The 17,149-nt window shown below is 45.2% G+C and overlaps 1 protein-coding gene across 3 annotated transcripts in view; it reads left to right on the forward strand.

Annotated features, from left to right (window-relative positions):
- Positions 1-2,143: 2,143 nt before the first annotated feature.
- Positions 2,144-17,149, forward strand: part of PHYHIPL (phytanoyl-CoA 2-hydroxylase interacting protein like) — a 28,421-nt gene continuing 13,415 nt past the window's right edge. The window contains exon 1 of one of the 3 annotated variants that reach the window (XM_061565365.1): positions 2,144-2,501. In XM_061565365.1, the coding sequence (XP_061421349.1) occupies positions 2,363-2,501 (139 nt within the window). In that variant the 5' untranslated portion in view covers positions 2,144-2,362. Of the gene's footprint in view, positions 2,502-14,671; positions 14,792-15,049; positions 15,357-17,149 lie in introns of those variants that run through there. The other 2 variants (XM_061565367.1, XM_061565366.1) reach the window with 2 other exon arrangements.

Genomic DNA, 17,149 nt, shown 5'->3' on the forward strand with positions numbered 1-17,149 from the left:
GTAGCAAAGGATGTGTATTTGTGAAATTATCTCGTAACATTTTGGCTGGTTAATAGCGATATTTACATGATTCCAATGGTAGGTTTGTGTATCTGAAATCATAAACAAAGCCATTAAATAGCTTTGCAGTAAATTAACACCAGCATTGGCTGTGACACACAAGACCAATTGATAGGCAGGGCTTGAATTCTGGAGGGGGGAATCTTGCGGTAATGAGAGGTCACAGAGCCAGATGAAAACACACAATTAGCAATTGGGTGGCAAAATTGGATATACTTTTTGTTATTTCAAATGTGTCTGGCGATAAAATGCGCCTTATTAAAACGACTCAGTGTTGACTGGTCAGGGTACTGCACAATTAATCCTGAAATCTGAGCCATGGCTAACGTCACAGTGGTGAGTGATGTCGGAAAAAAGTTCTAGAACAACCCCTTCACCAACCAGAGCGGACCAGCAAGGTGAAATATGGTCAAACAAAACGTAGTCATGTGTGTCGTACACCCGGAACGTCGTACTCGATTGTTAATTTTGTGGATCCCTCTCCAACATACATGTTGCTGAAGCAATAACATACATTTCAAGCCCCGAGTGCCTACCTTATTGCAGGCCAATTCAGACCTTATTGGTCACCCCGTGCCCTTATAAATCTCAGTGTTCATCCTATAAAGTCCCATCCCAAGGGGGAAACAAACAAATATAAAACATGTTGCCCTTATGGCAAGGACTGTGCGCCGTATGGACCTGGAAACTCAATTTCCCTGTACAATAATACGGGTAAACTGTATGGGTTGACATCTACGCAGTGATACTGATTGGCACGTGTGTTCACGTGACAACTTTATTAATTGTCTACGTCGCGTAGAGGAGGGTATACGACGTATTTTAGTTATTAAATCCAACACAAACTCAATTATGAATCATATTGGTTGCGAGAGCCTGCGTGTTAAATCCGAGTGAAATGCTTTAGAAATCTTGGCAGAGTCACGCAGTAATTATTGGTAACGCAAAATGCCAAATTAATTGGCGCGAGACTGCGGCGCATTCATTTAGGTTTTTGAAGGTTCTAAAACCACCATCGCTTGTGGCAGTGTATTTAATATTACAGTATGCAGGAGTGTACTGGGTTAAGTCAGCAGCGTAGCTTCTTCAATACGGGTGCCATAAAAAAACTGTAATGTACCTGACTTGCACAACCAAACACAATCATCCGCACTGCATATCACGGCAAAGCTTTACAGCCAACCCACAATTCAACAGCATACAACGAGACTCGTGATTTCATTTTATATAGCCTCTCTAGATGCAGTCGCATATTAACACGCTTTTTCCACTATGATATGGGGTAAACGTTGGGTTGTGTGGTCAATGCAGAGAAACAAGCAGCAGAAATACCACGGCAGGACCCAGCACCAACAACCATGAGCCCCAGGGATAATCCAGGGCAGCCAGGGCAGAATGAGTTCTCGCATGGCATCCAATACCACTCTCTTTATTGTAGGGCCTCCTGCATTGCATCACGCTAAAACGCAGGTACCCGACACTCGGCGCTTAATTTAACATTTAAAATTTTCCAGAACCAACCAACCCCAAACCAAACCCGGTCACCCCCGTCGCCCCTTCCCCTATAGCGTGGGGTGGGGGGGGGGAATAGTTTCCGGAACTGAGTCCCGGACAGCTCCGACTCAAATGAAGCCCTGCCTACAACACTGCAATGCACCATCCCCCTAACACGACAATATGATTGCATTTAACTGCGCTTAAAATCACTGCAAAGCGCCGCTATTACCTGTACTGAAAAATTAAAACACACGAAACTACACTAGTACAGTACTAGCATTACATACCACTGGTCTGTCCAGCCACTGGCAATGATCTGCGCAGTTCTAAGCGCAATGTCGTGCACTGCACTTACACACTCGCTCTCAATGTCTAATCACACAATATTCACACCGGTTTAACAAAGCACAATGCACTGTAATGCATTAAACTGCAGTGCAGAACCATCCAGAAACACCACGTGAGAGACGGCAACGTCTTTGCAAGGTGTGGGGGGATGGGGGCGTTGCATTGATCACATCCGATAGTGATGATAACCACCCTACCCTGCACTGCAAAGCATTACCCCACACCACCGCACTGTACTCCACCATTACCCCACAACACCCTGCACGGCAGTGACAGCAATCACAGCAGCACCACTACCAGCAGCAAACAGCAGCAGCATCATCATCAGCAGCAGCAGCACCGCCCCACACTGCACCGCACCGCCCCGAGCGTGACGCACTGCCTGCTCACCGCTTCGCCTGTTCGCTCGCTCGTTCCGCGAGGAGAGGAGAAAGGGGAGACGACGAGAAGCATCAAGATGGAGGAGGAACGCTGCGGTATGAGACTCGCTCCCCCGCAACGCTCGACCGGCGCCGGGGCGTGCAGCCTCAACAGCCCTCTGAGCCCCTGCGAAGACGTGGCGGCGCTGGGGAGCCTGGAGACGATGTGCATCGGTGGTAAGCGAGGCTTCTCTTGCCACAACCTCCTACTCCTCCACCATCTCTCGCTCTCGCTTGCTTCATCACTATTGCGTGCGGCTACCAGATTCAATGGTCACAGGCCACCACCCTCGTGGGACTGACCAGATATCAGCAGCCGAAGCGTCGAGGCTTTGCTTGGGGAGGTGAGTAAGTGGGCAATTACCTTTTCCTGCTTTGCCTACCTTATTGCCCACTTCGCCGGGGAAATGGTCTCATCAGAGAGCCTCCCTCGGGCCCCGGGAATTAAATGGTAAAATGTGGGCGCTGTCCTACCTCTGTCCAGTGCGACGAGAGAGAGAGGAGGCAGCGCTCGCAAAATCCAAACGTTCTAATTGCCTTCGTGCGATGCGGGGCAGGCATTGCGCAGTCAACGCGGCCAGTGATTTGTGTGTGCGTACCTTTCAGCAGCGTGTGCCTGTGTGTGAGTATACAGTATATGCATTTACGTATGCATATACTTGCGTATGCGCGTATCGTGTGCATGTTTGCTTAGGAATACGCATATCATATATGCGCATTATATACTGTAACTACGTGCGTTCCACAGTATATACGTCCACACGGTTACGTGTGTGCTGCATATAACGTGAACGTGTTACATACAGTGTATTGTAAGCGCATGCCGTCTCTGTGTATTTTCGTGCTTTCATATACATTATCTGATTACACCAATGCATTTAAGCCAATTCAATGGTCCGCGTATGTACGCGAGGGTTATGCAATTGGCACGGGTATTGCATGCATGCGTCCGATGAGCATGCATGCGTATGATGAGCAGGCAGGCATATGTGCGCGCTTTGGGACTTCAGCACCACGGACAGCGGCAGCGGGACATGGCGATACTGCTTTTCTCCCCCCCCCCCCCCCCTTTGGCTCCATTCATTGTTGATACGGGCATTGCGATATTGGCGTGGATTGAAGGGTGTGCTCGTGTTTGGCTCGTGCGAATTGAAAGGCGCTCGCTGGGAGAAAGCTTCAGCAGCAACGCGGCTCGTGTGCGCGTGTCTTTATTGCCGCGCGCGCGCGTTGTCAATATTAACAACCTGCGCGTTCGTTTGCGACTCCCATGCCGCCCACGTGTACCAAGACCATTCACCGCAATTACACCGGGTCAGAGTCCGCCGGGACGTGGCTTCACTTAGTTTGGGGGGGGGGAGGTGAGAACCTTTGCAAAATGACAATAGAAAAAATACCTGTACAGTTTGCTTTGTGTTAGTCATACGTCAGCATGTGTAATTCTGGTGCGTGGTGTGTCTCTGTGATTCTGGCGTGTGTAGTTTATGTTGCGTGGTCGTTCTACTAACGTGCGTGTTCCAATGGTGTGTGCAAAGTGCATTCCAGTGATGTATATGAATGCGCCCCAATCGTGGGTGTGTATATTACTATTGTATGTACGCATGTGTGTCCTCCCAGTAATGTGCGTTCCAGTGATGCCAGATATGTCAGGCTGCAAATGATGTATTGTATTCCAGCGATTGTTATGTGTGTCGCAGTAATGAATGCGTGGGCAAGTGTAGTGGCTAGCGCACTGCGATACACACATTGCCATCTGAGTTTGATTCCCGCTCACGACCAATAACAGTGGCGAATATTTGAACTGGTCCTGGGTCTCCCCTAGATCGACTCGGCAATAAATAGAGAACCTGGTGCAGTGCGTAACATCAGCGCAGGGGACACAAAGGCCGTCTGGTGTGGTGTTGCCCACCGAACTCATAGGTGCTCACCTAACAGTCTGTTAAAGACTATACGGAGACTCTTTGTCTGTATGGGCAACACCAGTGATATTGGTCGCGAAAGCCTACGTGTTAAACTTACCAGTGATTGTCACAGTGCAGCTCACCAGCTATAATCTGTAATGCACATTGCAGCTGCAATGTGCATTACAGATTATACTCTACATAACGTGGGCAGAGTTTTTTAGTCGGGGGGAGTGGGGGGGACCTCGATAAAGATTATGAATGGAACATTGTAAAATTGCACTTCCCAAAGTGCACAAATTTTACCAGCGTGCAAAGCAATACTAACCTGTATTAGCCGTGTCTCCACACTGAGCAGACAGGTCATGTACTAGGCAATCCGGGTCAAGTACAGTAATATTAATACTGCGTTTTAATGGCAATAAATCCGTGATATTTTATGAATTTCGGAGATACTAGGAGGACACTGCACCCATGAATTCGCTCGGTATTTTGAGAATTAAATACAGATGTATATTCAGCAATCTGCATTGAGTATTACATTTCAAACACGAAGGCCATGCGGTAACCAGTAGTTATTACTGCTTTAGCACATCATTGCTGGGTTTGCAGACAGTATGCAATGATTTTCAGCGGCTTTGGGAGGCATTCACAAACCAGATACGGATTGACCATGGCTGCTCCCGCTGGTGTTGATTGAATGTTTTTAATAAATAACCATACAATATTTGCTCTTGGTGTGTGAAAAACAGCACTCATTTGTATTTAAATAGAGAGTAGTAATTTCAAAAGTCTATTCAAATGCAAGTATCGACGATATTAGGATTTAAAATAGTAATATTGTACGGTGTTTAAATGCTAGCGTATCTAAAAATGCTGCGAAGAGAGGAGACAAGAATACAAGAAAACATGGAGACAACATTTAGACTTCACAGCTGGGATAGACAATGTCACCTCCCTCCCTCCTAACAGAGGCTGCTGCAAACAATTCACCATATGCACAACCCTGATGGTGTCAACCTTTCCAAGTCTATCCCAACATCCAGTCCTAAATCTTTAACAAAACCCAAACACTGATGATTGCCTTCGTTAGTGAAGTACATCGTGAACATTTGCCAATCGTAACGAAAGTTATTACAGCTGTACTTCATCACATTATCATGATCAAAACAATCATGTTCTCCATTCACTGCTGGATGAAGGCTTGCCCGTACTGTCGCCATCCATCATAGTCCCGCGATGCAATAATCTAGCTCCTGCACAATGACTCATCTCGTCACTCCAGCTCCACAGTGGACATCCTTCTCGTGTGTGTTCAATCCTTTAGCTGCCACTCCATCATTCATCTCGACCGCCGGCTGCCATTTATTCAAGCAATGTATCCTGGCCAAACCCACTTGTTATAACAGTCAATGTTATCTTCTTGGTCCTTTCGGTAAAGTCACGTAGAATGGAAATAATAAAATAATACAGATAAAATATAATAAAATAATTCTCACGACGTTTCGGCCACAACGCAAGCAGCCGTCCTCAGGTGAAGAACAGGTTTGTCGAGAAGACAGAGTCTGACATAATAAAATAATTCTCACGACGTTTCGACCACAACGCAAGCAGCCGTCCTCAGGTGAAGAACAGGTCTGTCGAGAAGACAGAGTCTGACAGACCTGTTCTTCACCTGAGGACGGCTGCTTGCGTTGTGGCCGAAACGTCGTGGGAATTATTTTATTATGTTTTATTTTTATTATTTTATTATTTCCATTCTACGTGACTTTACCGAAAGAACCAAGAAGATGAATCCCTGCAGCCACGAAAGCTTTAAATCGAAAGTCAATATTACGTCACTAGCTTGAGTATTTTTTTTATCCAAATTTTCTTCTTTTTATATCTCAGTGTAATCCCAAGCATGCATCTCCCCATGCTTCTTTGCACACATTTAAGCTTTTGTTCCATTCTCTTTGTAATTGTTCGTGTTTATGATCCATATGGCATTGTTGTATTGATCTTCATGAAGAAGTTCTGCATTTCACCATTTTGATTGTCTTTTCTCAGCGGTTGTATTGTGGACCCACATTTATTGCCATTTAAAATCAAAGTGCTCCTGGTTTGGAGGTTTAGAGCACTGACTTCAACCGGTTGAAGCTTAAACTGTAGGAGACCTGACTTCATGCTATTCAGGTATCACTCCTTCCCCGAGACAAAACACATGGCTACATCCAATCCACTTCACAAAAAAATCCATGCTGCCCTCTACAAACCAAAAATGTTTCGCAGCCTTCCAAATAAATGTAGGAATACATCTGCTGCAATGCATGTGTCCTGTCTCACCGACAGCAATGGTATTTCTTGAGTCTTTATATCATCTTCTTGGTTCTTTCGGTAAAGTCACGTAGAATAAAAATAATAAAATAATAAAAATAAAACATAATCAAATAATTCTCACGACGTTTCGGCCACAACGCAAGCAGCCGTCCTCAGGTGAAGAACAGGTCTGTTGGAAAGATAGCGTCTGAATGAACACCACCAAGCTTGGCAGCGTATATTTGTCACTATAGAAAGAATGTAGTTGGGGCCCGACTGACGATTATTAGCCTACTAATAATCGTAGCTCGGCAAGTGTGCGCATGTAACCATCACTTAACACATTAACAAATTTGGCAATGAGTACATTTTTACCAACTGCTCACTACACTGCGACGCATTAGCATAATGCCTCCTGCCCACAGCCCCTGCTCTCCAATACATCTGTCACGTGCATATCCTTGCCGCACTTACTCCCTCCTTCGGCTGGCGACATTATGCAGACCGTGGGTGAACGGGCCTTCTAATGGTTACTTAAAATGCTTCCCCGCGTGCTGGCCGCCGCCTGAACACATTGGTGGTTGTGTCTGAGGCTCGTGTCAGTTGGCGGACTATCTGAATCTCAGAATGCGCCATCTCCGTTTGTCAGAATGCGCATCTCTGCGCAGCTTTGCGGTCTTTTGCTTTTTATGGCCAACAGTTACGCCGGCTGTTAATGTGACCGCACGGACAGGCTCGAATGTTCCAAAGAAAAGGACCTCTGGCGTTAATTTCACCATGCAGCGTAAATAAAATAAGCGGATAAAGAAACTGAATGGTGAACGCATTTCTATAATTATATAACGTAGCATATTTTATAACTCAACGCAATATTCATGTGAACAGCTCTATATGAACGCCTACTTGTGATGAAATATATATTTAAAAATTCATAAGAATTAAAGATACATAAATGCTTTCATAAGATAATAACCACACACACGTTTAATAACTAAGGTCATTGTCACTCTTCAATAGTTTTTTGTGCTTTTTGCAAATGCAGAGGAAAATGTATGTAAATCAAGAACCAATCGTCTTAACAACTCGTACATCCGAGCTGCTAGTGCCAACTCGAAGTGTAACATTCCATACCCTCGCCCCACCCGCCACATCCTCTCCACCACTCCCCCTCGAGGTTCGATGAATTATCACAAAGCTGCGCTTTCCCACCTGCCTTGCTACACAGAGACAGAGAGAGAGATGTTCATCACATGACAATCAAACTGATACTTTTAATTCTCAGAGCTGGGATTGCGCCAAATTCCGTCCAAAACCAAATTAACAATGCTTTTTGTGTGTGTGTGCAGTCGTTGGCAACTGGGCTGAGACCATGAAACTCGCACACTTGAGAATCCGCCTTGATCACGGGCAGTTGCCCAAATTAGAATCCAGGATCTCAGCAGCACAAACTCAGCGCTCTGACCTCTGAGCCACCTTGTCACAAATATACATATATACTTTTGTTGTACATTGTGGTGAATGGCAGCCACTAATGTCTGCAAGGGTTATGTGAACTCATTACATATAACGTATACAAATCGAAATACTTCAATTCTTATGCTTGAGAATTGATGAATGTAGCATGTGCTAATGATTGAGATTAATGAATCGTATTCTTAGGTTTTTTTCGGTAAAGTCACGTAGGTAAAAACATTTAAATTTAAATAATAAAAGTAAAATAAAAATAAAATAAAAATCACATCAGCCTCAACCAACTACAGTCCTTTTACCTACGTGACTTTACCGAAAAAACCTAAGAATATGAATACTTGCAGTCACGAAAGCTTCAAATCTAGAATTAATGAATCGATTCATTAAACACATTATTTGGCGATGATGCAGCTGCTGCGCTGGCAAGTGGCGCACGGGCACAGATAACAACAGCAACACTGTGTCCTTAAACATAAACTACATACAAGGTGACGTGTATGACAGTGGCCCCTCTCACGAACATGTGCTCTGAAGAAGAGCCATTGCCCAAAACGTTGCCTTCTCTATACTTTAACTTGTTACGGTCACAGTGTTTATTGACACATGTGCTGCGTTTTATGTTAATTATTCAACGCATCCTTATCTTTCTAAAGCCAACGAGTCCTCCTTTTGTTTAACACATTATCACATCACTCCCGTGCGCAGCTCATAACCGCATAACCACACCAAGGCGCTTCCCACGGTTCGATCGGCAGGACGTATCTTCAGCGCACATCTCTGCCCGGCTTTTAAAATCTCGCGTGGCTGGCGCTGCTGGCGCAGCTGCTGATTTTATTTAATCTTCTTGGCGCACCACTTTCTCTCCGGCTTTTTACACCGTGAATAAAGGTGATTTTGTGCGAAGATGTATTCCTCATTGTATTTATGGATGTATATTTTAAAGAAAAAATAATGTGTGGACTCATCTTCTTGGTTCTTTCGGTAAAGTCACGTAGAAGGGAAGTAATAAAATAATACAAATAAAACATAATAAAATAAAACAATTCTCACGACGTTTCGGCTACAACGCAAGCAGCCGTCTTCAGGTGAAGAATGAGCTCAGTCGTGAGAATTATTTTATTTTATTATGTTTTATTTTTATTATTTTATTACTTCCCTTCTACGTGACTTTACCGAAAGAACCAAGAAGATGAATCCCTGCAGTCACGAAAGCTTTAAATTGAAATTTAATGTGTGGACTTTTGATGACTTGGACAGTACAGTGTTTGATTATGGACCTGGTGCATGCATAGCTGGCTGGAGCAGAGGTTCAGTGGGATCATACATGGCGGAATGACCCTGGCGACCTGTGTTCGATTCCCAGCGATGTCTTAAGGTCAGTGGAAAGTGATGTCTCAATCGCTGTTGCACTCCCCACTATTCACCAACCCCCACTGACACGCGCGGTGAAATATGGTCAAACAACCCCCATAATTCACATGGCGTGGTGGGAATTCCTTCATCACACAGTGAGTTGACAAAGTGCTGTAAATTATTATTTCAGAGATATTCTACAGGAGCCCCCAATCACCCAGTTTGCAATGGAGGTCAGTCTACTGTCAGCTTATTGGATGTCTGCACAAATGGCTGTACATTGTTTGTATGAATGCATGCATAGCAGTGCATTTTTGTAAAGAGTCATATAATGTAGCAGCAAAATCGTATCACATTATGCAATGCTAATTCAAGTATGTGCTGCAGTATTATGATGAATATTGTATCATCTACAGTTCATAACGATAATTGGTTTGTCTTCATGCTGTATAAAATACAGTCTTTTAACACGTAGGCTTTCGCGACCAATATCATCCATAATAGAGGTTTTTGGGTTAGATCGCGTAAATATATAAATGTGTCGTTAAAACCCGCCACCACCCAACACAGCCAACTAGTAAGGGTTGTCACGTAAACAGAACTTGCCAATTCGTCACTCGTACAGCACACCGGTGTGTTGGAGAGCCAAGCCACAACATTTACAAAATGAGTACGACGTTTCGCCAGTAATTACAACTAGCTTCATCAGGCGACAACCAGATTTGTGGAGAAGTCTTACTGTTACATTCCTTATATAGAGGCGTAGATGTGTTGACCACCATTTCTGTATAGAGTCATATAATGTTGCTTAATGTAGCAGCAAAATCGTATCAGATTATGCAATATTAATTAAAGTATGTGCTGCAGTATTATGATTAATATTGTATCACAAATCTGGCTGTCGCCTGATGAAGCTAGTTGTAATTACTGGCGTAACGTCGTACTCAGTTTGTAAATGTTGTGGCTTAGCTCTTCAACACACCGGTGTGCTGTACTAGTGACGAATTGGCACGTTCTGTTTACGTGATAACCCTTACTAGTTGGCTGTGTCGGGTGGTGGCGGGTTTTAACGACACATTTATATATTTACGCGATCTAACCCAAAAACCTCTATTATGAAACACAATCCTTTGTCCATGCACTGCTGAATTAAGGCCACCCCATGCAATGCAAGATATAGGGGCTGTTTGACCATACTTCACCATGTGACTCAGTGTGGGTCGGTGAAGGGAAGGAGAGTCCCAGGACCGGTGCAGATATCACCCGCCACTGATATTCGCCATTGCCAGGAATGGAACTCATGTTGACAGTTTAATAGCGTAAGTGTGCAAACCACTGTGTTATCGCTCGAGCCAATGCTTGTGATTGCACTGTACACATTCCTAATAAATCATTTACTTGTGGGAATAATTCTTTAACATCTAACATTTACATTGATCGCTACGTGCACATGAGATACGTGTTGCTGTAACCTTTCGCCCAAGCATGCTTTAGAGTTTCACTGCCAACTTTGGTTAATCCCGTTGAAGGTGACCGTGACGCCAAGACACAACGCAACGCATCTGCACACTTTCATCTGATAACTAATAGGGCTGTTGCCTGCATCACTATGACTTTCAGATGTACGGTTGTCCTCTGCATTCGTATGGTTAATCCAAAACTAATATTTTATACTTTGAAGCACCCGCAATGGCATTTGCCCTTACTTGCCTCGCGAGACGAACTCGCCACCTGTATTAGGCCTGAGTGGTTTGGTGTTTTGCACTGCTTCGTAAAGTGGTCCATGATCAATGCACTCGCGAAAGTCCAGAGCTCTTGCCGGTCATTTGCGTCATCGCCACCTGCAAATGAAGTGTACGTTTGAGTGACTGGAGCCAAGGCCATTGTCCATGACATTACGAGTAACGCCGCGTTTTTGTGTGGGTTCACAATACGTGCGTGGGAACATGTGTGCTCAACTCTATAACGGAGTTCATGAAATATAAAAAAAAAGTCAGGGGGCATAGGCAAAATGTTTCCGCTACCACGATGTCTAGCGGGCCAGGTGGCTGATCATTACAAAGATCAATTCAAACCATCGAGGACACTGGATGGTTTGACATCCTTTGTCAACCTGATGTTTTTGCAGTCAATTAGTGACCCGTACTCGTCTCAAACGAATTAATAAATAATTATCACTCAACTAAAAACTGAAAAGGTAAGGGTTTCATAGATATATAAATTATTTAAAAAATACTTTAAGGGCTTTGTCAATTAAATTATGGATGAAGGCCTCCCCATCCCGCGTTGGCCCTGAGGGTTGCTTGATCATACATCACCATTCTGGTCAGTGCGGATTGGTGAAGGGAGGCCAAGGACCGATTTAGATGTCACTTGCCACTGCTGTTAGCCATGGCCAGGAATCGAATTCAGGTCACGGGGTTCGGAGTGTAGTGCACTGACCACTGCATCACTGCGTCACCCCAGAACAGATATGTGGGTGCCCTTTATTTATGACCATTGAAGAGTCCATTGAGGAGTCTCTTTTTCAAAGGAGGCCTGGGGTTTAAATACATTCTGCAAGACAGCATACTCCCGTTTTGTAAATCAATATCGGAATACACTCTCTGTGAAAAAGAGTTTTTATAGCTCATCGGATCCTCTAGTATAAATACATTTTCTGATTGTGAACAAAATGCAATTGCAAATTAATAATGCCTATTAACGATTAATAAACGTTTTAAATAACAATAAAAAAACAAATACATCACTTTGTTAAGCCACTATTGAATGAAAGACTCCTCCCTATGGGGGTTGATGGACTGTATTTCATCAGACTGGTCAGTGCAGGCTGGTGGAGGTTGTTTTCAGTGTGCAGCAAAAGAGCAAACCAAAGTGTGTGTATCCCGTGGAAATGTTTTGTGTCTGTAAATGCAAATGCCAGATTTGCAAAACTTTGTTTTCAAAGTAGCTGCCCTATTCCTCTCGGCTGCCCAAGTGTAATCAATAGAAGCCAGTTGTGTATGGCACAAGTTGTTAAACGTGAGTAATATTTAACAAAGGAAGGGCTAAATACACCATTTTAATTAATCTGAGTTAATCTCAAAATTAGTTTATTGAACTGGCAAAAACACTAGGGCCCATACTCTTTGGTTCTTTCGATAAAGTCACATAGGTATAAAATAAAATAAAATAGATCACGACGTTTCGGGCACAACACAAGCGTCCGTCATCAGGTGGGAAAGCATGGGCTGCTGCTGATGCAGACTGTTTTAAAAGGTTTGAAATGGATGTAGCCCAAGGGTCATAAAGAAGTGGCTGAGTCTTGTGATGTTAATGTGAGAAATTAGCATGTAACTGGGTACGGAAGTGGCTATGTTAGCATGATGTTATCTATATGAAACACCTACTGCAGTTAAACCTGACTGAGGTCAAGTACATGTAATTACTGCTTAGTAACTGTCCAGTGGCCTTTGTTCACAACTGCTTGGCCAGACCAAAGGGCTGTTAAAACAATCTTTCTCCACATCTATAAATTGTCAGTAGGTAGCTTTGTAAATTATCTGATTAATTATGAGTGTGCTGTGCACGTAAAGTAAAGGTGGCCAAGAGTAACAGGCTGGATGTGTGTGTGTGTGAAATGGAATTTGTAATTGTACCTGACTGATTTCCTGTTTTATCAAAATAACACGGGATTAGTCCTAATTGCAAATCAATAGCTTTTTCATTTACATTTTATTATTCTATGTGATTGGATTCCGTAACCTTTTGTTGCTTTATTCGTTTTGGTCCCCCCCCCCCCCCCACATTATATTCGAGTTGTGCTATCGGCGTCATGTCGTGAGATTAAAAAAAACCCATTTGGAAAATCGCATCGAGCTCCGCATGCCATGCGTCAGAGAGCGGCCTGCCAAAGAGATTCGTTTCACCGGAACTTCTCCCCTCAAAAATCCTTCAAGCGTTCTTTTTTATTCGTTACACAGCGTGGGGTACACGCTCCCACCAGCTCTTGACGTTGCCTCACGGCAAACAACTGCGTTTTTGTCTTTTTTTTCATTCTCAAAACTGGAATTTTTGCCAAGTCAAAGCGCACAACTGAATTTATTGTGATGGGATTGTGTGTTTTTTGTGCGCTCATTGGTCACAACATCAACACACTACACTTGAGAAATCAGGTTACTCACCGGACAACCATCAGCATTTAAATATAGTATCTCAAAGATTAAAGCTCAACGTTTCAACCTCTGAGCAACCTGGCCACCAACTTTTTTTGATGTTTAAACATACATTTAGCAAACATTTGTCAAAAATAATAAATTTATATTTATCGTATAGTTCATATATATGTGTATATACTCAATAGCCTACTAGAATGTCCACATTGAATGCTGAGTGTAAGTCATTGCTCATGCACAAAACAGGCATGTTAATCGTTTACTCCTGAAACAACACATTACCCTTAGACCTTTCCTAGATCTGCACCCTGAAGGTAACATCACTGCACATTCCGACATTGCATTGGATCACCCCCAGACCGTTAACCTCTCGCTCTGCGTTGATGAAGGGTCATTGCGCAAGACATTAAACGGCCACTGCATTCATTTCGCAGTTCTTAAGGCAATGTTCGTTGATGGCGACAGTGATAACGCATTTGCAGTCTGCGGTCAGACCCGATGGTTGGTGCTGGTGAGTTTGTGTCACGTCCTGCTCATTTCTCAACACTGTTATGTGTTGCGTAGCTGCCATCGTGTCCCGCTTGCCACACTGTGTTCACAGCCCAGCAATTCAATCAAAGCGATGGATGTGGGGAGAAACGTACGCCAGGTGTTTTAGACTACTCGTGTAGAGGCTTGCGAACAACTGTGACGTTCGTCGCTGCTGGGATCCTTACAGATCACCAGGCGCGACCACGGGAGCCGTTGCGACTCGGGCAAAATCTCAGCCCTTCTCTGGCTTCTTGTTCGCCGCCACATTCGTCGACACTCTTTGACGCGGCTCTAAAACAAACAAACAAAAAGGTTTTGCGAGGAGCAACGCACTGCTGTTTCCCTGTGAAGTAATTGTTGTAATTGCAGTGGCGCTTGGGGCTGACTCGGAGGAGGATCTGCCAGTCATGTGCCCATGCCAGAGAATTAGGACGGCGTTGACTCCACGACGAACGTGGAATTGAAGCTTCGCAGCCAGTTCTGGGAATCTGTCGCCGGTTGTTGACTTAAGGGGGCCCCCGTTTCCAGCGCGTGAAAGAGGACAAAACTTAGCTCGGCCCTTCCCCTCCCCCCGTGGCCGAGGATTCACGAGGAATACTAAACAGCCCAGCAGAGAGTACAGTAGGCGCTGCGCTGCGAGACCTTTCCAAATGAGAGCCGTGGACCCTGACAGAGCGGTTTGCGCTCAAATGATCGAAGTCTTCTTATCTGCCGGTCCGCAGGCGCTTCGCGGGTTTATTATTGCGCCTCTTCTCCCAGACCGGTGAGAACGTGAAGTGCCGTCGACGCCACGGTCCTTGCGACGCGCAAGACGGCCACCTGCACTCGTGCAGAATCACAAACTCGCAGGAGACACGCCACTTGTGCCTGCATGTGGCTTGTGGCCAGGCAGGCAATAGGGGAGCGGCAAGGGGGCCGGGGAGAAGGGAAGGCGGCGGCGGCGGGGGGGGACCTGGGCGGGCAGGCGGTAGGGCGGATTAGGAGAAGCGGAATGCTAAAGGGGCTGTGAACTCAATCTCTTGACAGCTCCTTTATTTTCTTGCGCGCAAAGGTGAGCGCCACTGGAAGTGCACTGGCAGAACAGGCGAACGGGTGTTCCTTAAAGTGCAGTGGTGATTAGCAAGCAGGGAGAGAAAGCAATTTGAAGTTACAATAGGTATTTAGATAAATGCTTATTCAACTTTGTAGAATGGTCTTTAGTTGTTTCAGTGGTTGTCCTTGATGTGCAATTTGCCTTTAGACGGGACATTAATGAGTGGAACATCAAGAGCACTAATTGTCGCATCAATCAGTCCAAGGCAAGCCTTGATCGTCGGTCTGGATTGACGGTAAGGCTGACGGTAATGTCTCTTCGTCTAGTTTATGCCGTGTCCGTATTCTATAATTACTTTGGAAGAGCACTCGTAGAAAATTAAATCTAGTAATTTCCGTAACTACTGTACAATTGTTGGTGCAAAAACTAAGGGTTAAGTTGTATTTTTGCAAACATTACTGGCTTACAAGGGCTTAGTGCCGTAATCCTGAAAATGTTAAATATTGTGTTTATTATCATGAATGTGTATGTACCGTGGTGTAACAGGGTAAGCATGGGACCTTGTGCAAAAAAATACATTTGGGTGGGGGGGGGGGGCTCCTGGACCGCGATGTAATTGCACCGCCTGTCACTCAATGGCTATGCCACTACTGTGGATGCTTCCTTTTGTTAATTTGTGTAACAGCTGCAGATACAAAGCTTGCACGAGTTTTTCTGCCTGTCGACAACATTTCTCCAGGGCCCCCTTTCGGTCAGTCCACGAAAAGTGTTTCCATTGTTAAAGTGCGTATGGTCTGTGGCGCACGGTGGAAGGGAAGAGTGAGGATAAAGCCTCGTGTGGTTTGAGAGAAACAGCTCTCGAGGGAGGGTGCTGAGGATGGGGAAGGACAACTGGATGTGGGGAAGAGGGGGGGGGATCATGTTATAGTCAGGGGCGAAAGTGAGGAGCTGGTTGGGTTGTCGAGTGGGCGTTGAGTGAGCGGTTTCATAAAGATTTCATGGGCTTGTGCATAAGTGTCAACACACTGTACAACTCATGCTAGCATGTTGACACAACACGTTTCATCATCGGCCGTTGTTTATCCACTGCTGAATGAAGGGAAGCATCATCATTTCTCAAGGTCTTGCGATGTGGTGCTCTCCTGCAAGTGAGCTAATTTCATTGCTCCGTCTCCAAAGTGGGCATAGATTTGGTTATTCTCTCCTTCGTCTGCCATTCTGTCACCCATCATATCGGTTGGCCATTGTCAATTATAGTTAAACACATTTCTGCGGAGGGAGCTGCTAGGAACGTTGGGTTGCTCGGTCAATGGCCAGGGTCAACGGCGGCGTGGTGTATTCCGCAAATATGCCCGACTGTGAGGGCGGGCACAAGCCGGCGTGAGTAGGTTAAACGTTGAGTTTTATAAGGGCACCCACGGGGTGACCAGCCCCTCCCCACCCAGCCCCACCCCTCCCACCCCGCACCCAGCCCCACCCCTCACACCCACCACCCAGGCCCACCCTCCCCACCCAGCCCCTCCCCACCCTACCCACCCAGCCCCTCCCCACCCAGCCCCACCCTCCCCTCCCCACCCAGCCCCTCCCTCCCCACCCAGCCCCTCCCTGCACGACGGACGGACGGACACAATAATCCCCTGTGGGCTGGTGTAACCAGGAGGTTCCTACCAGTAACATGCATTCAAATATGAAGTGTCTAATGTGAATTTTCTTCTCTAATTCTTCCCGTCCCTCTTTCTCTCTTTCGCTGTATTCCCAGCATGCATCTCCATTACGTTACTTTGCACACACTGCAGCTTGTGTTCCATTTTTTTCGTCAGTATCCACGTGTCCCATCCATGTCGGAGCAGGTGTTATGGCACTGATTGAAAACTTGCACACATCAGTCGCCTTTCGATTCCCCAAAAGCACCAGAACCTTCTCTCCTTTCGTCTTTATTTCAGCATTTTTATCACAAGCTATCTTTCACCACCATGCACAAATAGGTTGCCACAGGGCTAAAGGGGCGATCAGTGGAGGGCAGTGCTGCAACATCCATTGTTGTAATGTACTTCTATCCCACCACGTATATACTTCCCGTGGTGTAGT

Source organism: Lethenteron reissneri, chromosome 34, assembly GCF_015708825.2.
Source record: "Lethenteron reissneri isolate LAM-NWPU_2019-01 chromosome 34, ASM1570882v1, whole genome shotgun sequence".
NCBI classification, from domain to species: Eukaryota; Metazoa; Chordata; class Hyperoartia; order Petromyzontiformes; family Petromyzontidae; genus Lethenteron; species Lethenteron reissneri.